Source organism: Podarcis melisellensis (genome assembly GCF_964234715.1).
Source record: "Podarcis melisellensis genome assembly, chromosome: 16".
Classification (NCBI taxonomy): domain Eukaryota; kingdom Metazoa; phylum Chordata; class Lepidosauria; order Squamata; family Lacertidae; genus Podarcis; species Podarcis melisellensis.
This window is the reverse complement of record NC_138533.1, coordinates 30,965,983-30,989,125: the sequence shown is the minus strand read 5'-3', so window position 1 is coordinate 30,989,125 and position 23,143 is coordinate 30,965,983. Positions and strand designations below refer to the sequence as shown.

At 44.9% G+C, this 23,143-nt stretch overlaps 1 protein-coding gene and 1 pseudogene across 2 annotated transcripts in view; both read right to left on the bottom strand.

Annotated features, from left to right (window-relative positions):
- Positions 1–22,041, bottom strand: part of LOC309359577 (serine/threonine-protein phosphatase 2A activator pseudogene) — a 45,140-nt pseudogene extending 23,099 nt beyond the window's left edge. Inside the window, exon 1 of the transcript XR_014173405.1 lies at positions 21,903–22,041. The product of XR_014173405.1 is annotated as a serine/threonine-protein phosphatase 2A activator pseudogene (transcript). The remainder of the gene's footprint in view (positions 1–21,902) is intronic.
- The window catches only part of ZDHHC8 (zDHHC palmitoyltransferase 8), a 116,383-nt gene extending 94,341 nt beyond the window's left edge, over positions 1–22,042 (bottom strand). The window contains exon 1 of the mRNA XM_081893326.1: positions 21,903–22,042. Within this exon, the coding sequence (XP_081749452.1) occupies positions 21,903–22,006 (104 nt within the window). The 5' untranslated portion in view covers positions 22,007–22,042. The remainder of the gene's footprint in view (positions 1–21,902) is intronic.
- Positions 22,043–23,143: the final 1,101 nt, after the last annotated feature.

The following is a 23,143-nucleotide window of genomic DNA, read 5'->3' as shown; positions in this document are numbered from 1 at the left end:
ATGACCAAACCAATTCATGGAATCACAGAATTGTAGCGAATGTCCTCGTTCTCTGAATATGTTGAAACAATACTGTGCTTCAGAAATAATTAGACAAGTGTGGGGGGGATATATTAAGACAGCTATTCTTGCTCTGAGGGAGCTTGCAGCTAGGTTTACACACTTGGAACATCCTGCTTTTAAGAGCTCCGAGGGGTGGTTTTTTTGGGTGGGGGGTTTCTGCTTGCATAGTGTTCTGCCATCAGCTTTGCATAAAGATGCGTTTCCCAGAGGGTTTACAGAGCTCACACACAGTCACTTCTAGTTAGTTTTGAAAGGCTGGCATAGGTCACTCGCTAGAAGATGAAACTGTGATGCAATATCCATGTAGACAGTTGCTGCTGGGAGCAATCGGGACAAGACTCGCTGTCACATGGTACTTTGCAAGGGTTTGACTAACACGTAATTAAGAGAGAAAACAAATCAGCTTGCAGGGCTCGTCCTACTGTTAGGTATATGGCAGGCAAGCAGCTTAGGCCGTAGGTGCTGGGGAGCAAGGAGTAACAGCAATGTGTGAGGGCGACAGAGCTGGGTGTACCATTTGGCCTGCTGTGCTAAGCCAGGTGTGGGGAACCTCTAGGCCCTCCAGATGTTGATGAGCTACAACTCCCATCAGCCCCAGAAAACATGGCCACTTGCATAAATAACGGCTGGGGGAAAGAGAGTTGCCTGAATCACTTTGCCGCAGTTGTTGTTGTTGTTTAGTCATTTAGTCGTGCCCGACTCTTCGTGACCCCATGGACCAGAGCATGCCAGGCACTCCTGTCTTCCACTGCCTCCCGCAGTTTGGTCAAACTCATGCTGGTAGCTTCGAGAACACTGTCCAGCCATCTCGTCCTCTGTCGTCCCCTTCTCCTTGTGCCCTCCATCTTTCCCAACATCAGGGTCTTTTCCAGGGAGTCTTCTCTTCTCATGAGGTGGCCAAAGTATTGGAGCCTCAGCTTCACGATCTGTCCTTCCAGTGAGCACTCAGGGCTGATTTCCTTAAGAATGGAGAGGTTTGATCTTCTTGCAGTCCATGGGACTCTCAAGAGTCTCCTCCAGCACCATAATTCAAAAGCATCAATTCTTCGGCGATCAGCCTTCTTGATGGTCCAGCTTTCACTTCCATGCATCACTACTGGGGAAACCATAGCTTTAACTATACGGACCTTTGTTGGCAAGGTGATGTCTCTGCTTTTTAAGATGCTGTCTAGTGCTCACCAAAACCACCACCGGAAGCATGAAGCAAAAGAATAATTGTATGTGCATAAGCAAAGGCTTATGGCCTCAGAAAGCCATTTTGAGTATCTGCTCCTATTGGCATGCTTTTTCCAAGCCTTGCTGCGCCCGCCATAATCTGAAATAAGAGCCAACCTGATGCCATTGCTTATGTCCAACAGCAAAGAGGAAGGCTTAGTGGGAAACCTTGCAACTATTCATTCCATATAAATATATGTGTACACACACATACAAACATATAATGAAACTATTTCCAGAAGCTTGGCGCAGATGCAACAAAACTGGACAGCTTGGGAGTATATTTATCCAAGGAAAAAAACATTCCAGCAGCTTACAAGCAAATGAAACATAAGGACAGAGCGAAAGTCAATCTCTAGCATATTCCAGACTTGAATAGGACGAGATGGGTTTAAAAAATTGTTGCAGACCCGCTGGCTCTTGCCAGCTCTTCCTAGCTAAAGATGGATCCTTTCAAGGCTACTTTGCCAATACAACAACAGCTGGCTGAGCAAACTATTACTATGTGTTACAGTTGTCCTACACCAGATCAGTCCCAGGGTCTGAGGGCACCTTGTTGAAGCTAAGTGGATTGGGCTGTGGTCAGAATTTGGATGGGAGATCACGACTAAACCCCGTATTATTGAATTGGGATCCATGATGGGAGACAGGTGGGGATTAAGGGTGCCTTTCGAGTGGCAGCGCATAGACTTTGGAAGAAAAATGTCTTCAGTTGTTTCTGGATAGTGCAAATAGTAAGCATCTATCTCGACGGGAATGCTGTTCCACGGAACAGAAGCAGGCACACTGAAAGCCCCACTCCGAGTAAATTGGGATTAATTGACCTTCAACCAATCCTGGAGGCAGGAGCAAGTAGGCAGGAACAGTCAACTCTGCTGGTTTCAATGCCTCTAACCATTAGGCAGAGTGAAATGGCTGCCACAGGCTGCTAAATCTGAGTGTCATGAAAAGACCACCAATTAGTCTTTATTATTGGGGGAGAAGGAGACGCTTGTGAGCTTTACTTTTCCCCTTCATGCGACCTAAATTCAATCACTGGCCTCAGATAATGGGCCACATCCATGCCTTACATGGAAAGCACATGTCTTCCCCCGTATAATCCTGAGAACTGCCGCTTGTTAAGGGTGCTGGGAACTGTAGCTCCATGTGGTAAACTACAGATCCCAGGATTCTTTGGGGTGGGAAGCCATGTGCTTTAATGTGGATGCGAGTGCACAGACCTTGATTTGGCGGTGGGGGACATTTGCTGCTCCAACCCTTTGCGCTGACGCTGCCTACCCCTTTCTGCCCACAACAGCCAGTTCCTTGAAGCCAGGATATAAAATGTGCCACCTCCACCCCCTCCTGAAGGAAGGTCTCAGAGGCAGGGATACACACATCCTGTCTCCCTTGTCAGCCCTCTGATTCTCTGAAACCATCCAAGGGCGATAAAAGAGGCAGAAATGTCAAGGCTAATTACAGCTCTAACATGCAAACTCACTTGTCAAACACCCATTTTCAGCTGCATCACGGAACAGTTACAACAGTGATGGGCGGGTGGGGAGCAAATCACCTTCCATTCATCCTCATCCTAATGTGTTTCCTCTGCACCACCACAAACACAGGGGTTGTTGTTGTTGTTTTTCCAAAGCCCAGTCTAGTTCTAAAGCGCTGTGTTCTTGCCTTTCCTCCCATTCTTTCTTTTTTTAAATTAGCTCAGACTGTTTGCACTTCTGCCATTCCCTTTGGGAAAAACCCGATTCCACTGACTAATAACAGCCTTCGCAGAAAATAAACTGGAGTGTGGGGAGGGGGGAGGTCACAAAGATGACAATGGAAACACGCAAAGGAGGTCTCAAGCCGTTCTCTCCCCCTCTCTCTTTGAACCTCATGGAAGGTCAATGGAAAACGCGAGGTCAGCATAATTCTCTCGCCGGAACTGAGGCTGCAAAGAGAATCCAGTCAACCAGAAATAGGCAGAGAGCACGCAGCCGACTGGACAGGGGAGTTCTTCTGGGATTAAAGAAAAAGGTGATGGAAGGGCAAGCCCTGGGCCATTGCTACCAGATAAGTCCCGGTCCTCAGCTCCCGGGTCTGAAGATGTGGCTCTGTCTTCTTCTGTCTTAGAGGACTTTGGTGTAGAAGACCTGACCCTTTTGTCCTGCCTAACCCTCAACCTTTCTGTGCATCCAGACCTCTAGACCTCTCCTTGTCCTACAACCTGATTGAGCCTTGCTGCAATGCAGAGCAGGAAGAAACTCAGATATCTAAGCTAATCACCAAATGGCACCTTAAACCGGGATTACGGTCGCCACAACAGAATGTCTAAGTGCCTTTCCCCCTTCCCCAGGAGAAGTTTTTATTTTTTTATTTCATTTTTATACCGCTTTCTATTTTAAAATCTCAAAGCGGTTTACAACACATTAAAGCATCAAACAAAAACAATCCAGAATAAAACAAATTCAAGCTTAAAAGAAAATATTCCAGATCATTCTCTAAGTGACATTTTGCTTCCCCCATATTTATTTATCTACTTAATTTATATAGCTGCCCCATAGCAGAAGTAATCTAGGAAGGCAGCGCAGTGTAGTGGTTAAAGTGTCGGACTAGGACCTGGGAGGTCAGGGTTCCAATCCCCACTATGTCATGAAGCTCACTGGGTGACCTTGGAGTCAAGTCACAACCTCTTAGCCTACCTCACAGGGTCATTGTAGGGATTTTCTTAGGAGGGGGTGAACGATGTACTCCCTGGAGAAAAAGGTGGAATATAAATGCAGAAAATAAGCTCTTCTGCTCACCTGCTTACGAAAGCTAGAGAGTCCAGCTAGATAGAGATGCAAGTCGCTAACCTGGCATCCAGAAATCTCCATGTGCTCGCCAATTGGACCCGCGCCAATAAAGGGAGATTTCTAACACTGAGAGCAGGACACTTTCTCAGCAACCACACATCACATTAGTTGTTCCTACTAAATATGAGGATTTAGTAGATATGAAAACATTTCACCAAATGGATGCTGCCAGGATCTCTGTAGCACAACAGCAAAATTTTACATATGTAAAGTGATATTATAATATCGCTTTGATATGCCTCATGTCTTAATGAAATAATAGTATCAATATAAGTAAATAATAAGTCAACAGCAGATTTGGGGTGAAAGCCAGTTAATTTTTCAGTTCTTTAAATCCCATGTTCTGACTATTAGATCTGCCCCACTCATCTTGTTCTACAGTGCCAGAGATGTAACTTGGCACACAAAATGTGCCAGCACAGAATGAGATGAATTAATGTTTAAAGACAACAGCATTAGAGCATTAAATTTTCAAACAATGGCTCAGGGAAGACTCGTTCCAAGTCACACTGCTGCGTAAGACCTGTGTGTAAAAACAAAACAGCTGAGTCCAACAGCTCCGCTTGATTCTTGGCATGAATGCAATGGCTATATGATGACAAACCTTTGTTTTCTTTTTAAGGGAAGGAGGAAATGGGTGAAGAGATGGGAGGCGATTCCTGCAAAATAAACTTGCTCCTGCCATACAGGAAAGGGCACATGCATCTGTATAAACAGGTAACCAAATGATAAGGGATTTACTGCAGAGGGGAAATTGTATTTTGCAACCTCAAGGCTACACTGCTATGCTGCTTTCTGCCTTGAGGGTAGACCTTAATGACTGTTCAAAAGCAGCAGCGGTTGCGAAAACACAGCCAGACTCCTCAAGAGGAAACGTATCTCTGAGAACATCTTACCAAATCTCATTTATCTTGTGTGGGACCATATAATCTTCCAAGCTACTTATTGAGATTTGTGAAGCTCTAAGCAGCTGAAGCCCAGGATACCTAAGAAGCAATCTCCTTCCCCAGAAGACATTTTTAATGAGCCAAATCTCTGAGATTCTTCTGTTTCTCATCTCTCTAGAAAAACAGGCCACTTTCTAGAACTGTCTCCAAATGTTCTCCACCATTTTTGTGTGTGTGTGGTGGTCACATTCCAACCTCTCTCCCCCCCCCCCAGTCAATTTAGCTCGGCTTCCCATGTTCCCAGAGTGGCCAGTCAATGAAATCATAACAAACCAGAGCACCCTAGGTAAAGGGTAAAGGGACCCCTGACCATTAGGTCTAGTCGTGACCGACTCTGGGGTTGCGGCGCTCATCTCGCTTTATTGGCGGAGGGAACCAGCGTACAGCTTCCGGGCCATGTGGCCAGGATGACTAAGCCGCTTCTGGCGAACCAGAGCAGCGCATGGAAACGCTGTTTACCTTCCCGTCGGAGCGGTACCTATTTATCTACTTGCACTTTGACGTGCTTTCGAACTCCTAGGTTGGCAGGAGCGGGGACTGAGCAACAGGAGCTCACCCCGTCGCGGGAATCCGAACCGCCAACCTTCTGATCGGCAAGTCCTAGGCTTTGTGGTTTAACCCCCAGCGCTACCTGCGTCCCAACCAGAGCACCCTATCCCTGTCCAAAAAAGATACTGATCTTTAAAGACCAGGATGGGGAGCCTGTGGCCTTCCAGATGTTCTTAGACTACAACTCCCAGCCTTCCTGATCATTGGCCATGGTGACTAGAGTTGATGGCTGGTGGATTCCAATGCCTGGAAGGCCAACGTTTTGTCATTCCCATTGTAAGGAAGGTCTTGAATTTGCCAACCATTTGTAGTAGGCATGAAAACAATAGACAATGAAGTTATCCAGAGCAGAGTTCCCCAATTATGAAATTCACAGAGTACAAAATGGTATTTCTTCCTGGGCAAGTGGTGGTATTTCCCTCCCCCACTCCCAATGAACAACACAACCTTCCTACTTTTATCACCTTAAGATTTAAAATGGGGGGGGGGGGGGAGAAATAAGACTTGTCAGAAGCCATAGTGCAAGGCCTGAATGGAAAAAGATCCATCTGGAGTCCCAAAGCCTTGTGATCATTGCCTTAATACGTAATTCAGAAGAGTTTAGAGCTCCAAAGAAACATTCTCTAAAGAGCAGGACGTTCAGGAGGAGGAAGCAAATCGGTGCTGACGAACTCTGCCAAATGCAGAAATGACTAATAATAACAATAAAAGCAATTGGTGTGAAGCATGGAACACAGCTGCTATGGGGTGGGGTTGTATTTTGTCACAGTGCTTTCCACCTCACCTTAATGCAGATTATGCATCCCTTCTGCCTCTCCTCCAAGTACTGCTGCCCCACATTTTCTCCACCCTAAATCCAGAGATTCCCTATGCTTTGAAAATCTACCGTATTTTTTGCTCTATAAGACTCACTTGTTCCCTCCTAAAAAGTAAGGGGAAATGTGTGCGCGTCTTATGGAGCGAATGCAGGCTGCGCAGCTATCACAGAAGCCAGAACAGCAAGAGGGATCGCTGCTTTCACTGCGCAGCAATCCCTCTTGCTGTTCTGGCTTCTGAGATTCAGAATATTTTTTTTCTTGTTTTCCTCCTCCAAAAACTAGGTGCGTCTAGTGGTCTGGTGCGTCTTATAGAGCAAAAAATACGGTAAATAGGAAAACTACATTGTTTACTTGATCACAATCCACATTAAGCCAAGGTATGGACAGGCTCATTTATAGCCACTCAACATATTATAGAGCTGCCCTTTTTAACACCTGCAGAATTTTGTTTTGCTTTCGAAAATGTTTTATTTTGATATTGAAAGAAAACCGCAATATAGGAACAGTAACAACAGGGACCTACATGGGTCATTCCATGCCAAATCACCTGATTTTAATACTCGACCATGATCTCATGATTCAGATTTTCTTCAATTTTTTTTATGAGTAGATACCTATAAGATAACCTCAAATTAATTTTTTAATATTTTTTGGTTCAAAATTAGGCGAAAGAGAAGTTTTGAAAATTTTGGCTTTTGTGCGATTTAGGCGAATGCAATTTCTGCGTCAGTTTAGAAAAAACCTCCTGTTTCGCTTATTTTTCAACCAATTGGGCTTATTTTGGTATCAAGCTAATTGTAGTCTCTTTCAAAAAAAGGTATAAAAATGGTATTAAGTGCCACAGAAAAGGGTCACTGACCATTCAAAGTGATTTTTTGTCTGAGTTGTGAGAGCAGATGGCACCAGGTGATTTGGCGTGGAGTGACCCACATAGCTGAGAAGCGACTGATAGTGATAATCCCACCGAAAGAATGAGTACTTGCCACTTGCAGCAGAAATAATCTAAGGCCTCATCTGCACAGTACACAAAAAGCAGTATCATACCACCACTTTAAACTATCATGGCTTCCCCCAAAAATCCTGGGAAGTGTAGGTTGTTAGGGGTGAAGAGGCCCTGATTCCTCACAGAAACAAACAATTCCCAGGGTTCCCCAAGAAGAAGTAGGTAAAGAGATCCCTGACCATTAGGTCCAGTCGTGGACGACTCTGGGGTTGCGGCGCTCATCTCGCTTTATAGGCCGAGGGAGCCGGCGTACAGCTTCCGGGTCATGTGGCCAGCATGACTAAGCCGCTTCTGGCAAACCAGAGCAGCGCACAGAAACGCCGTTTACCTTCCTGCCGGAGTGGTACCTATTTATCTACTTGCACTGCATGCTTTCGAACTGCTAGGTTGGCAGGAGAAGGGACTGAGCAACGGGAGCTCACCACGTCGCGGGGATTCGAATCGCCGACCTTCTGATCGGCAAGTTCTAGGCTCTGTGGTTTAACTCACAGTGCCACCCACGTCCCGAAGAGGGTTGTTAGGAGGCCCTGATTCCTCACAGAAACAAACAATTCCCAGGGTTCCCCAAGAAGAAGTACTGACTGTTAAACCTCATTTTGCCTCCAGAACTACACTATGGAGGCAGGAGTGAACCAAAGAAGTACTGAGACGACGGGAAACAATCCCATGGGTTGTTCAATGCACATTTGGAAGTTCAATCTATGCCGTGTGTTCTAAACTATGGTTAGCTGAAACCACATTTGGACTGTGAACAGAGCCAAAGTCAACATCTGCCCAGCTTTTTAAAACTCTTCCTCATATTATAAAGACTTTTTTGTGTGTGAATTAAGCCATTCTTAATTTGTTGTTGCTCTTTGCGATAATAAATAGTGACAAATAACTTGAGGTTATATTCTGAAGACAGCCTTCTTTGCTGCGAAGACTGGCTTGTGATGTTTGGATCTTTTTGTTGACAATGCAACTCTCTAATTCAATTTAGAGCGCCTAACATAATTACGGGTACTCCTAATTAGTTCAAAGGGAACAGCAACCACTGTAAGAACTTGTCCACCAGAAACTGGATTGAAATAGCAATTTCACTGTATTATAAGGGCAACCTAAGAGAGCAGCAGAGATGCCTTGTCAGATCGAATCATATTTGAGCAGACACAATCCACATCCAACAAGCTGCACAGCCACACTTGGGAAAAACGATCCATCATCACCAAATGATTCACTCTTTCAAAAAAGATGTGCGGCCTGATCCTGCCATATTAAGATCTACAGATATACAACTCATCTCTAGGACAAGGGAGGGCTATCTTCACATAGCAGCCCACTGGAAAATTTAATGTAAGGTCACGGGAGTGGAGGCGGTCTTCAGCATCTTAAGTCTCTCTCAGCATGAAGGAGCAGAAATCTACAAAAATGAGTGTTCCTCCATGCCAGCAACAGAAATTCAGCTTTCATGGGAACCAGATTATTATAATAATATCATATCATATTATTTATTGTTTTGACAAAGTAATAATCATAAATAAATAAGAATAAAAATGTGCACCCCACCACGAGACTATTCCATTACTATTCCACGTAGAGAGGGCACATTTGGCCCCTGGGGCCAGAGGTTCCCAACCCTGTGTTAAAACTCGGGGCTGGCAACCCAGTCCCAAACCAGAAACCTATGACAGTATTAAAGTGGGGAGGGGGGCATCTCTCTTCCCCATCCTTCTGAAGCTGCCCCACCACAAGAGGTCCGAACTACAAGAACTATAAGTATCCTTGTTCCAGGCTTGCTGAGAGCCAGTGTGGTGTCGTGGTTAAGAGCAGTAGACTCGTAATCTGGTGAACCGGGTTCGCGTCTCCACTCTTCCACATGCAGTTGCTGGATGGCCTTGGGCTAGTCACACTTCTCTGAAGTCTCTCAGCCCCACTCACCTCACAGAGTGTTTGTTGTGGGGGAGGAAGAGAAAGGAGATTGTGAGCCACTTTGAGACTCCTTCGGGTAGTGATAAAGCGGGACATCAAATCCAAACTGGGTAACTCCTCTTGAGGGAAGGAGGATTTGTTGCAAGTCTCACTTGCTCAACACTCTGCGGCCCAACCGTGTACCATTCACCAAGTCGCTCCCACCCTGGCAAGGAAATGCTTCCAGCCAGTTTGAGCATTTTCATTTAAATTGCTGCTATTTATAAATGGAATATGCTTGATATAGCCCAACACACACAGTCCCGACATTCCACAGAAGACCTCTTCAGCTGCACCCCAAGAGATGGGATGGCTTATATGGAGCTAATATCGGCCACAGCTCAGTTCTACTGGAGCAGCTATTTTGGATTGCAAAAGATTCTTCTGGCTGAGTTTGTTAGTAGAACAAGAAGAGGATTTGCTGGCTGCCTAGGTCACACATATGTTCACTGGACAGAGAGCTGGAGTCAACATCAGGAATAGCTTTCCTAAATATAGCCATTTCAATTTCTTATCAAGCGAGGTGTATGAACAATACTCAAATGCGACTCGGAAATTCACAAAAATCAGCCTTTCCGCTAATGAAGTGATGGTGATTCATTTAAAGAAATGGTTTGACACAATAAGAGAATATGGAAGGGAAACAATTGTGTGTTTGCAAAGAAATCAGTGACTACTTGTTTATGATGGAGGAGACTGAGAAAACAAACCATTTATGGGTTCTGTCTGTGGAGAAAAGCGAAGAAAGCTCTTATTTCATCGATATGATGAAACCAAGTAAATGAACTAGACTTTATTTCTTAATTTCTGACACTTATCAGACACCTATTTATAAAAACAATCTCTTAAATATTGCGTGACGCATTTAAAACACAACCCTATATAGTAAAACTGCTTATCAAAACTTGTAAAATCCAAACCAACATGCCACTAAGGCTGTGTGCGCACTAGACCTTTAAAGCACATTCTTTCCCTCAAAGAATTCTGGGTACATTGGACGCTTGGGTTGTGAACATGATCCGTGCGGGAGGCACGTTCGCAACCCGCAGCGTTCGCAACCCACAGCGCCACATCTGCAGCATGCGCAGGTCACAATTCGGCGCTTCGGCGCATAGTGCAATTTAGTGCTTCTGCGCACATGACCCTTGGTGGGCGGAAAGGAGCATCAGGCTGGGCCATGCCTGGGGCACCTGTTTTGTGCCCCCTCAAAAATTGTGCGCAGCCTCCTGGCACCCCCCCCCCCACACTGTGCCTTAAAGCTCTTTAAACCAGCCTTTCTCAACCTGTGGGTCCCCAGATGTTGTTGAACTACAACTCCAGAGCTCACAGGTGATGGGAGTTGTAGTTCAACAACATCTGGGGACCCACAGGTTGAGAACCGCTGCTTTAAACACTCATGGCTATTCCAAAAGAATCCTGGGAAGTGTAGTTTGTTGGGAGAGGCCAATTCCTCTCACAGAACTACAATTCCCAGAGTTCCCTGGGATGAGGAGTTGACTGTTAAAACTGCTCTGAGAATTGTAGCTCTCAGAGGGGAATTGGAGTCTCCTAACAACTCAGGCAGGATTTTTTAAAACATCATTATTAATTATTATTATTATTATTACTTTGAGGAAGCCATGACTTCCTACAAAGTGGTCAAGTGGCAAAGTGCTAGGATACTGCTTTCAGGGTGGATTTGATTTAAATCAAATCAATTTAAATCACTAGTCAGTAAGACTTGATTTAAATCATTTTATTTTTTTACAGAAAGACTCATTCTTGCTGGTATAATAATCTTAATATTTACAACCAGATGAAGGTTTCATTTCTGGAATAATAAATTTTCAGAGTAGTTTTTACAGTTATATCAAAAATGACTGATTTGGTTATACTATTAGAAATACAAAGACAGGTCATTATGAAATTATTGTTTATATTTGGACAACTTTTCTGCTGTACTTTATTGGAAGGAGAAAAACAATCATTTCCCTAAACAATTTAGTTAACTAAAGCAATAACATTATAGCATATGTATACATGTTTGTTAGGTGATGTGATTAAATGATTTAAAAACAAAAAAACAGCTTAGACTGAGTTTTAGCACACATGAAAAACTTAAAACAAATCCTTATTTCCTGATGAATAGCCTTTGGACTATAATGTAACTTAAATAGAAAACTATCTTTAGAAAGATTTTCCCTCCAAAAGCATTTTATTTTAAAAATCCGATTTAAATAAAAAATTTGATTCAAATAAAAAATCCGATTTTTAATTTTTAATTTTTTTTTATCCACCCTGACTGCTTTAAATGTATAATGCAGATGGCACCAGTGACTGGAAGTGGCTCTGAAGGGTCTCAAACAGGGGTCCCCCTCACAGCCAACCCATAGTTTTCCAGTTTCCAGAAGTCTGGGATTAAAACGAAGACATGCTCCCACTGAGCCCAACGCCTCCAATATTCATCCATTATGATCGGCTGTGACCCCAGCTCACACCGGCTGCTTAACTGTTGGCAAGGTTTTTTTGTTTCTTAAAAACAAATCAAATGGCAATCGTAGAAAGTCATCTTGGGAATTTATATTCGGCCCGGCAACTCCCTACCATGTAATTTTAATAAGCACACTTCAAGGCCTTGAACTCTCAGCTTGGCTGAGCTACGCCCAGGACGAGAGCAGCTGTCAGAGAGAAGCCACATGCTCTGGTCATTCAGCTCTAAGTAAAGCAGCAGAGTTCATCAATCTACTCTAGCGTCTTACCTTGGACATTTATTGGCCAACGTCAAAGGCTCCAGCAGCACCACAGGCTGCACTGAGAGGAGAGCCAAGAACCAGAAATGGGAACCAGAGGAACGAAACCAAGAAAGAGGGCACAGGAATTGTCAGGATCCCACCCAACCCAGAAGCGACTCTTCTGAGAAAGAGCTTGAGGACCTACGGAGAACCCCAGTACTATTTATTAAATTTGTATCCTGACCTTTCTCCCAAAGGAGCCCAGGTCAGTAAACATCAAAATGTTAAAACAATACAATACAGCGGTACCTCTGGTTGCGGACACGATCCGTTCCGGGGTGCCATTCTCACCCTGAAAAGTCCGTAACCAGAGAGGTGCTTCTGCACATGTGCGAAGCGCGACAGAGAATTTCTGTGCATGCACGAACCGCGCAGAACGATTCTGCGCATGCGCGCACGGTGAAACCCGGAAGTAAACACTTCCAGGGTTGCCGCATTCTTAACCCGGATAAAACGCAACATGAAGCGTTCGCAAGAAGAGGTATGGCTGTACAATACAATCCAAAAAAATCTCAAAAACAGGAAGTCTTTAACTACCATTGCAGGGGACCTTTGCTGAATGTGATTTACTTGTGGACAAACATTACAGACAAATACACGTTACATGCAAATTTAGGGCAATGGCTCTGAGACAGCAAAGTTGCCTGGATGCAGAATGTCCCAGGTTCAATCCCAGGCATCTCTGTTTAAACGAACCAAGTGGCAATTAATAAGAAAGACAGCTGCCTGAGATTCAGGAGAGCTGCTTCTAATCAAACTGGTCAATGTTATGACATCGATGGGTAAATAATTTGAATTGGTATAAAGCAGTTTCCTATCTTGGCCATGTGGAAGGGCATCAGTAGATTAAGTGTTTGGGGAACGTCCCTTTTAAATCCCACTACCAGCTAATTGCAATCTCTCAGCTGCACTTAAAAGAGCAGAGCGGAGAAGCCACCTAAGCCAGCTTCTTAGCCTCTCAGCGGCAGTCAGCTTCCCTAGTAGATGTTACACAGTCTTTAACTTAAAGTGACATCTACACCATGTTTGAACAAAACAGCTTTAATTAAGCTCTAGTCTTCCAGCGGACCGAATTAGACCCACCAACTGGCATTCCACTCAAAGCAATCCCATTTGAGAGCGCGCTGTGGTCAAAGTCGGCTTTCCAAAAGCAAGCTGCCGAAGCCTTCGGTATTTCCAGATCAGAGAAGACCCAAGCCGCGCAGGTTGCCAGCTGAATGGATAAGGTTATAAACAACAATCCATAATGAAGCCTGACCAGATTAAGAGTAAAAGAGCTTATCGATTAAGCAGCGTAATGGAAGAAAGCTACCTTCATTTCAAAGTGGGACTTGGCCCAATTAATTAAAAAAATACATATAGGAAATTAAGCAATATTTAAGAAGGAACTAAGCTTTTTGAGTCGCTAATCCCTGCCACAAATTGAGTGAGCTGCACCTCTATGCTCCTATATTATGTTTCGCATGCATGTTTCTCTGTGTGTCTGAAGACTAACTGGGGGGGAGGGAATATTAAGGAGTGAAAGCTCCTCCGCACAATTTGCAATCCACCAAAGTGAATATAGGATACCTACAAAGTATTCCGACTTGCAAGTTGTTCAGCACCCCTCCAGTCCAGTATGATTCTTCATTATTACAAAGTTAAAAATATAGACATAACCTACAAATGGGAAGCTTTTAATTAACACTGCATATGATTTTTATTGACTTAGCTGAAAGTAAACATTACTGGCAAATTTAGGTGAGCCGCTCAATAGCAAAAGCTTTTCTCTGTATGCAGGATGTCCCAGGTTCAATATTGCATGTCTCTAATTACAAATAAAGACATATACTGTAGTCCTGGCAGCTCCTTCTTATACCAGGAAATCAGCTTTCAGGAGGACATTTGGGATTGCAGTTGTAGTACAGGGCTAAACTGTGTCCGTGACTGCTGTTTCTCTGTTCTAAATTGTTCCAAGTTCTTCCCTCCCTCCTACCAGAGGGGCAAAGCTACAAGAGAGAGCAAGAGGTGTGCAAGGAAAGGGTTCATCAACCCCTCGTGTTTCTTCATTCGCACTCCCTTCTGCCACAAAAATGGGTTGTTGTTGTTTTTTTAAATCTAATTTTGCCTTAGGGTTCCAGTGGGATCTTTGACTACTTCCCTTTGAATAGCTCATCTCGCTTTATTGGCCGAGGGAGCCGGCGTACAGCTTCCAGGTCATGTGGCCAGCATGACGAAGCCGCTTCTAGAAACGCCGTTTACCTTCCCACCGGAGTGGTACCTATTTATCTACTTGAACTGTGACGTGCTTTCGAACTGGTAGGTTGGCAGGAGCTGGGACCGAGCAACGGGAGCTCACCCCATCGCGGGGATTCGAACCGCCAACCTTCTGATCGGCAAGTCCAAGGCTCTATGGTTTAACCCACAGCGTCACCCGCGTCCTTTATTGCAATAAGTACATAGCGATAGATCAACAAACAAACATGAGCAGGGTCCCGTTTGACAAACATGCCCCTAACTTCCTCATGTGTTTCAAACACATCATGAAGTTGAATCCAGGCCATTAAGGTTTCAGATAGAGATCTTCTTTAATCAAAAACAAAATGGCGCCTCTGAGGCGTGTGTGGGGCTTGGAGATCTGCAAGAATACATCTAAGGTTGCCTAGAGATTGCTTAGTTGTCAAGGCAGAGGAAAATAAATGAAAGACTTTGACCCGCTACCAATTGCTCATCCAGGTGTATGAAACCTGGCCTCTGAGCCTTTCTTTAAAAAGAGAAAAAAACATATATAAAATCCCTTTATTTATTTCAAACATTTATACACTGCTTAATTTACAACCATCTGCAAGAGCTGGACAGAAGACTCAGTACCTTACAACTGTTTAAAACAAAACAATCAGAAATGAATTTAAAAGCCTGCTGTAGTAAAAAATGAAGGTGAGGGCTTTGGCTGGCTTTGAAGTTCAACTGTCTAGACTTCAACTAGAAGGGAGTTGAGTTCCACAAAATTGGGCCCACATTACTGAACACAAATTGACATGATGCAGAGACACAACAGGGGTGTTCACACATTATATTCAAGCTCAGGCTGTGAATGTTGTGCACTCATACATTTATCTGCATGTAACATTCAGCGAGCAGAGTGCCTGTATGTGCAGCAGTGGCATCTGAGTACACCTGCGAGATCACCTTAACCAAATATATACCCTCTCGACCGCTTCACTCTGCAGAACCAGCACTATTGAAGGTGCCACATAATACCCGTTCCGCATCTGTAAGAAATCAATCTTTCGCTGCAATAGCATTCACACTTTGGAACTCCTTGCCTATTGATATCAGGCAGGCACCTTCACTGTAGTCTTTTTCAGTGCCTGGTAAAAACATTTTTGTTTAGACGAGCCTACCTAAGTATCTAGAATGCTGATGCGTTTTTTTAAAGCATATTGTTGGTTTTAATTTTTCTCGGTGTTTTAATGGTTTTTACTCATCGTTGTATTGTTTTATTCTTTTTGTAAACCACTTGGGTTGTTGTTTTTTCAAAAAAAACAATCAAGTGGTATATCAATTTTATGAAATAAATAGTTGCTCTGTATAACTCAACAAGCATACTCTCTTCACACAAACCCTTCTACATTGAGAGAGAGAAAGAGAAAAAGAGAGAAAGAGAGAGAGAGAGAGAGAGAGAGAGAGAGAGAGAGAGAGAGAGAGAGAGAGAGAGACTGTGCCTGTGTGCTGATACATTAACCTGCAGGGTACCCCATAAAAGCCCTGATTGGATCAATAAAGGTAGGTGTGTGTGCGTGCATGCATTTATTTAACAAAATGTATACACCACTTAATTGTAGTACAGTGGTACCTCGGGTTAAGAACTTAATTCGTTCACTGCGAGAAGTGAAGTTACAGGGAACCAGGCAGAGGGTCTTCTCAGGGGCGGAGCTACCTGCCCCGGCTCCTGGAGCAGGGAGGGGCTAGCCAGCTACACAGCGAGCGTCCCTAGTGGCCTACTGCCCGCACAGCGAGCCTCTGGAGGTGCTGTCCGTGTGGTGAGCATCCGGGGACGCCGTGCAGCGAGCGGGGGGCGGGACGGCAATGTCACCCACCCTCACGGCTGACACCTGGTACGCACCACACCGGACCCCCGCACTCGCCTTCCTCTGCCAGTGGGCCTTCTCGGTGGTGGCGCCCGCCCTGTGGAACGCCCTCCCATCAGATGTCAAGGAGATAAACAACTATCTGACTTTTAGAAGACATCTGAAGGCAGCCCTGTTTAGGGAAGTTTTTAATGTTTGATGTTTTATCATGTTCTTAATATCCTGTTGGAAGCCACCCAGAGTGGCTGGGGAAACCCAGCCAGATGGATGGGGGGGGTATAAATAATAAATTACTATTACAGTGGTACCTCGGATTAAGTACTTAATTCGTTCCGGAGGTCCGTTCTTAACCTGAAACTGTTCTTAACCTGAGGTACCACTTTAGCTAATGGGGCCTCCCGCTGCCGCTGCGCCACCGCTGCACGATTTCTGTTCTCATCCTGAAGCAAAGTTCTTAACCCGAGGTAATATTTCTGGGTTAGCGGAGCCTGTAACCTGAAGAGCCTGTAACCTGAAGCGTATGTAACCCGAGGTACCACTGTAAAAACTCGAAGCTACGTGCTGCAGACCCCCTGTTTTTCAAAAGCTAAGCCATGGACCCCCTACTTTTGAAAAAAATTGATATTTTTACAGTAGTTTTTGTTACGTGAATGAGGCCATGGTCCCTGGAACTCCAACTGTGAACCACTGCTCTAAGCAGTTTACAAGAGATATTAAAATTATAGATTAAAAACACGTTTAAAACAACTAGGGATAATTAAAATTAACAGGTTTTTTTTTCTTTAAGGATTAAAAATGCCAACATCTACATGTCTGGATAGTCTTGCCTAAACAAAAATGTTTCAAGCAGGTATCAAAAGAAGTACAGTGAAAGCACTATCCAGATGTCAATAGGCAAGGAGCTTCAAAGTGCAGGTGCTGTTGTTTTACAAAGGGTTGCCATATTTCAAACAGTGAAAAATCCGGATGGAAAACTTATTGACCTTTTTTTTTGGAAAGAGTTTTTTTACAACTGTGGTTAGTAATCTCCCAAACTGCAATTCTCAGCAGTTGGCATTCAGAGATGCGGCATACTGCCTCCAACAGTGGAACTGAGGCCTTATCCTCCATTAATTTGTCTAAACCACTTTTGCATTGGCACCCAGTACGTTTCCGAGCACAGTTCAAAGTGTTCATGCTGACCTTTAAAGCCCTAAACAGCCTCAGCCCAGTAGACCTGAAGGAGCGCCTCCACCCCCATCGTTCAGCCCGGACACTGAGGTCCAGTGCCAAGGGCCTTCTGGCAGTTCCCTCACTGCGAGAAGCAAAGCTACAGGGAACCAGGCAGAGGACCTTCTCGGTGGTGGCGCCCGCCCTGTGGAACACCCTCCCATCAGATGTCTAGGAAATAAACAACTATCTGACTTTTAGAAGACATCTGAAGGTAGCCGTGTTTAGGGAAGTTCTTAATGTTTTATTGTGTTTTTAATATTCTGTTGGGAGCCGCCCAGAATGGCTGGGGAAACCCAGCCAGATGGGCGGGGTATATATGTATGTATGTATGTATGTATAAATAAATAAATAAATATTTATTATTATTATTATTATTATTATTATTATTATTATTTAAAGCCATCCATGCATCAGATATAGCCATCAGATATATAAGCTAGCTGCCAAATGGCGCCTTAAACCTTGGTTATAGTAGTTACAATGGAATGTCTCTAGGCAACATTATTTTACCATCGAATTATTATTATTATTATTAAAAATAATAATAATTCAATGGTAAAAAAATGTTACCTCCTAGACAATAATAATAATAATAATAATTTAATTTCTCTACCACTTTATACTTTAAAGGGGAAAAAATCAAAGCAGTTTACAGCACACTAAAACATCAAATAAAACGATCTAGAATAAAGCAAGCTTCAAGGAAAATATTTCAGATCCTCTTCTAAGTGACATTTTACTTCCCCCATATTTATTTACCTACTTCATTTATATAGCTGCCCCATAGCAGAATTAATCTAGGAAGGCAGGGTGGTGTAGTGGTTAAAGTGTTAGACTTGGACCTGGGAGATCAGAGTTCCAATCCCCACTATGTCATAAAGCTCACTGGGTGACCTTGGAGTCACATCCTCTTAACCTACCTCACTGAGCTTACACAAGTTCATTGAGCTTGCCTTGCAAATAGCCACTTGCCTGGGAACAGATAAGCATTACCTGCAATCACCTAGCAATGGTAAATAGGAAGGTGATAGATCCATTTAGCCTTCACCATCCATAGTCAAAATGTTGTAGCGAGAGGGTTTAAGGCAGGCAACTCCCATGATCCCTAGCTAACAGGACCAGTGGGATGATGGGAATTGTAGTCCCAAAACATCTGAAGGGGCAAGTTTGCCTATGCCTGATTTAAGGAATAGGGAAGTTGAGCCACAACATTCAGAATCAGAACCAAACTGCAGACAGTCGAATAGGGTTTCCTTGTGTTAAACAAAAGAAATCAAACAGAATTTTAAAATAAGAGTTTTGTAGTGGTTAAATTATCCCACTGCCTTTGTACTCACTGCCCAGAACACTGGAAAGCAGAAACAAGTTTCCTTCTTTGTTAGTGAATGGTTGGACTACCTCCTGCATTTCTCCTTAAAAGGTAAAGGTAAAGGTACCCCTGCCCGTACGGGCCAGTCTTGACAGACTCTAGGGTTGTGCGCTCATCTCACTCTAGAGGCCGGGAGCCGGCGCCGTCCGCAGACACTTCCGGGTCACATGGCCAGTGTGACATCGCTGCTCTGGCGAGCCAGCACAGCACATGGAATGCCGTTTACCTTCCCGCTAGTAAGCGGTCCCTATTTATCTACTTGCACCCGGGGGTGCTTTCGAACTGCTAGGTTGGCAGGCGCTGGGACTGAACGACGGGAGCGCACCCCGCCGCGGGGATTCGAACCGCCGACCATACGATCGGCAAGTCCTAGGCGCTGAGGTTTTACCCACAGCACCACCCGCGTCCCCCAACATTTCTCCTTATATTTCTGCAAGTGAAGGAATTAGAGACTTAGGTGTCCTGTTGTGGTTTTTGCATGAAAGCTGAACAAACAAGGATAGGACTGGAATATCACTGATATCCCACAGGGCCCTTTATGGCTTCATTCCTGCCCTCCTATATCACAAATGCCAAATATAGACAAATATTAAATATTGCAGCATGGCTAATTTGAACTACATGTTCAAAGTGAAAATCAAGTCCCCAGACCAAACAGTCATAGCTGAAACATTTCTGGTTCAACACTGCTTTTGGGTCATGCCCCACACAAAAGGCCACCTGGGATTTGGAGGGCTCTCGCCATAGGTCACCATTGCTCCCAATAGTTTTTTACTCAGTTTCAATATCGCTCTTATACCAAGGTTTTCTGAATCACGGCGACTCCTCTTCCAGAAAATATCTGTCTGTTTGTTTCTATTTAGCTAAACTGTTTTTTCTACGCTGGCTTCCAGCCAAAGCTTCCAGAGCGATTAACATATGTATAATTTTTAAAAGCTCATTAAATCTGAAATACTAATTAAAGCAAGCACCAACAATAAAGAAAAAAATAAATAAATAGCAAAACACCAAGATAACCATTCAAAGCCAAGGAGGTGATATACATCTTCACCACGTGTTGAAAAGACACTAGGGTCCACAGCAGCCAGCTGGCTTTGGGTAGAGCATTTCACAACCGAGGTGCGGCCACTAAAAAGGCCCTTTATCCACTGAGCACTCCTGAAGGCAGTGGCATCTTCCCCTGCTCTGGTGTCCCCCAGATATTGCTGCCCATCAACCTTGATCACTAGCCATGCCGATTGGGGCTGATGGGAGCTATATCCCAAAACATCTGGAGGAGCACAAAGTTGGGGAACGCTAGTAGAGCCCTGGAAGCAGAACCTACCAAACGGGCAAGCTCATATGGTAAACAGAATTCTTTCAGGTAGCCTAGGAATACTCTCTTCGAAAATCAGACCTACACCTACAACATGTCAACTTTTCCAATGTCTTGTGCCATGCTAAGCTTGGATGCACTGCCTATAATTAGAAAGGGGTCAAGTCTGCAAAATAGGTGGGGCTGGGTGAGGGGGAAGAGTCAGGAGAAGAGAAGAGGAAAGCAAGTCTTTAGCCACCAGCCATGTCTATGTCTCATTCAGGAAGTATAGCCAGAGTTTTCCAAAGCAGTTTTCAATTAATGTGCCATTCAAAGCAAAAAAATAAAAATACAATTTGTCCCAGATACAAACACACTAAAGCAACAACCCCAGAACCATTTGATTAGGGCAACACAACCGACGTTGATCTCTCATGCAAACATCCCATTTTACCATCAAGGTACAACAATGACTCCAAGGACATGAACCCTTGTTGGGTGTTAACACACGTACAGTGCATTTTTGCAGCCAAGCTAGACCTACATTTGATACTCCATCCCCATAAATACCTTCCCTTGAGCTCAGATTCAAAGAAAATAAGACTGCATGCTAACAGCTAATCAGCAGAGAATAATGTGCATTTTTTTCTAATCATCTCAATAAACATTTGGATTCTTTTACCATTCAGAGAGCTAGAAGACCCAACAAACAGTTCAGAGCACAAACTATATCTATGCTGGAATCAAAGTTATATAGAGGTTTCCTTTAAAAGGCAAGTAATTGCAATTGCTTTAACAATCCCCTCCTTTGCATGCAAAATTTAAAATGAGGAGAAAACTAAAAGAAAGCTACTGGAAACCTCCAAGCTAAAGCATTTGGGGAGGGGTGTATGAAGGCAAATGCTTTTAAATCTCCCCCCCCCCTTTCCTTTTAAATGAGGGAATGAACCCCATTAAGATGTGCACATTAAATACTGGAGTTTCCAGCACAACCAGAAGCTCAATGGTGCTGCCTCCGAAGGATTTTCTCCAGGCAGCCTTCACCATCCTCTGCAAACCAACAAGACATTTGCTGCAAAAAAGCCCCAGAGGCCAATTCTCTCTTTCGCTCCACACAGCCAGCTTAAGGAGGGACAAGGCTGGCGAGCTGAATCTGCCTATATATATAAAAAAACAACAAGAGGCTTGATTTGGGTTGGCTAATTGCAGCAGGAAAAAAAAGCGCCTTTTGCACTTCTCAGGATGATGCTCACTCAAAACATACATCAACTCCCCCCTCCTTTTTTCCCTCCCCTTTTGCGCACAGGAGCAGAGCGCGGGGGGGGGGAGAGAGGGAGGGAGACAGAAAAAGAAGACAGCATTTAATTGGCGCCTCCAAATGTACACAGACAAGCAGCCGCAAAAGTCTGATAGGGCTGATTTGCCACGAAATGGTGGTTCCTTATGAGTCGAGCATCTTTTTTTTTTTCCAAGGCTGCTGGAGCGAGAGGATGTGAATTAAATAACCAGGAAAATCTCTGCAAAGTAGGAAGCGGCCCCCGCCACCCCACCCAACGCCACGGCCGCCGCAATCGCCACCCCCAAGGGCGGGGGGGAGAGAGATCTGGGCACCTCGAAAGCATCACCACCAACGCAGGGGCCTCTCCAATGGATCAAAGCAACTCTCCTGCCTCCTCCATAGCAACCCAGTCCCCGAAAGGTACCCAGCCGGCACCACAAACCAGGCCTGATTTGTATCCCCCCCCCACCCGCACTCCCCGCTTCCTGGCAGAAACCCGCGGAGCTCGTATCGTCGGCATTCTCCTTTCCAACTTACGTGAAGACGAAGAACAAAGTAGTAGATCCCACTAATAAGGCGGCTGCTGTGGAGACCGGGATGTATTTCGTAGGTTTAAATCTCTTTCCAATGCTACTGGGCATCCTGTAAGTTACACATCACTAGGTATAAAATCCCAAAGAGTCCGAGAGGCACCCGAGAAAAGAGGGAGAGGGAGAGGGGGTCGGGGGGAGAGAAAGAGAGAGACACACGCGAGAGAGAGAAAGAGAAAGAGAGCGAGGGAGGTGAAGCCCTGGCAATGCGGAGACGAGGCAGGGGAGGGGGGAAAGGGGGTAGGGAGGAAGAAAAAAAAGAGGGAATGAGACAGAAAAGAGGGGGAGGGAGTGAGAGAAAAAAGAGGGATTGGGAACAGCTGACCTCTCCAGCACAGGAAATCCCACCCACACCACAGGCCTGCCCACTCGGCTGATGTCAACGAGCCCCTTAAGGTAGAACTGCGGAGAGCGCAATTGGAGAGGGAGGACGCGCGCAGGGAGAGAGGCGTTAAAGGGGCCAGGAAAGCGCCGCCGAGGAAAGGCAGTCCCTCGCCTCCCTGCCCTCAAAGGAGCTGCAGTTGGTCCCTAGCTACCTGGCCGGGCTTTAAGGCCCCCGCCCGCCACGGAGGGTCCCTCCCGCCAGCTTAAAAAAAAATAAATGGAGAGGTTTTGATGCTTGCGATGGCAGAGCAGCGCGCTTTCAAGCTGGCGGCGTCTCCTGCGTGCGCGCCTGGAGAGCTCGCCGCGAAAAATGGAGCCCGGTGGGAAGGGAATGCAAGCATTGCCTCCTTTAAAATGTGTTTATTTTTTTAGTGGAGGGGGGTGATCTTCAAGTTTTGGAGGTCACCTTGCAATGCAGAAGCTGTTGGAATCAGGGCTTGGGCTGCGCCAGGGGTTTTCTCTTCCTAGGAAGAATAACCTCCAGTTTGTTTATGGCGTTGAGGTCGCGCCCCAGAGCAGCCTTGTGTTGGGTCAAGCCAAAGGCCTATCATCCTGCTGTCACAGGTGCGCCTTGGATGCTTCCTGAAAGCCCACATGCAAGACCTGAGGACAACAGTCTCTTCAGCCCTTGCAGTTCCCAACAGCTAGTATATACCGCCTCCGATGGTGGAGGTAGAATATAGCCAACAGGGCTGGCCTGTCTATGAGGCAGCTGCCTCAGGCGGCAGAATCCACCAGGTGGCAGCTTCTGGGTTTCAGTAAGATCTTGCAGGGCTCTTGCAAGATCTTGCTGGATGCCGCCAC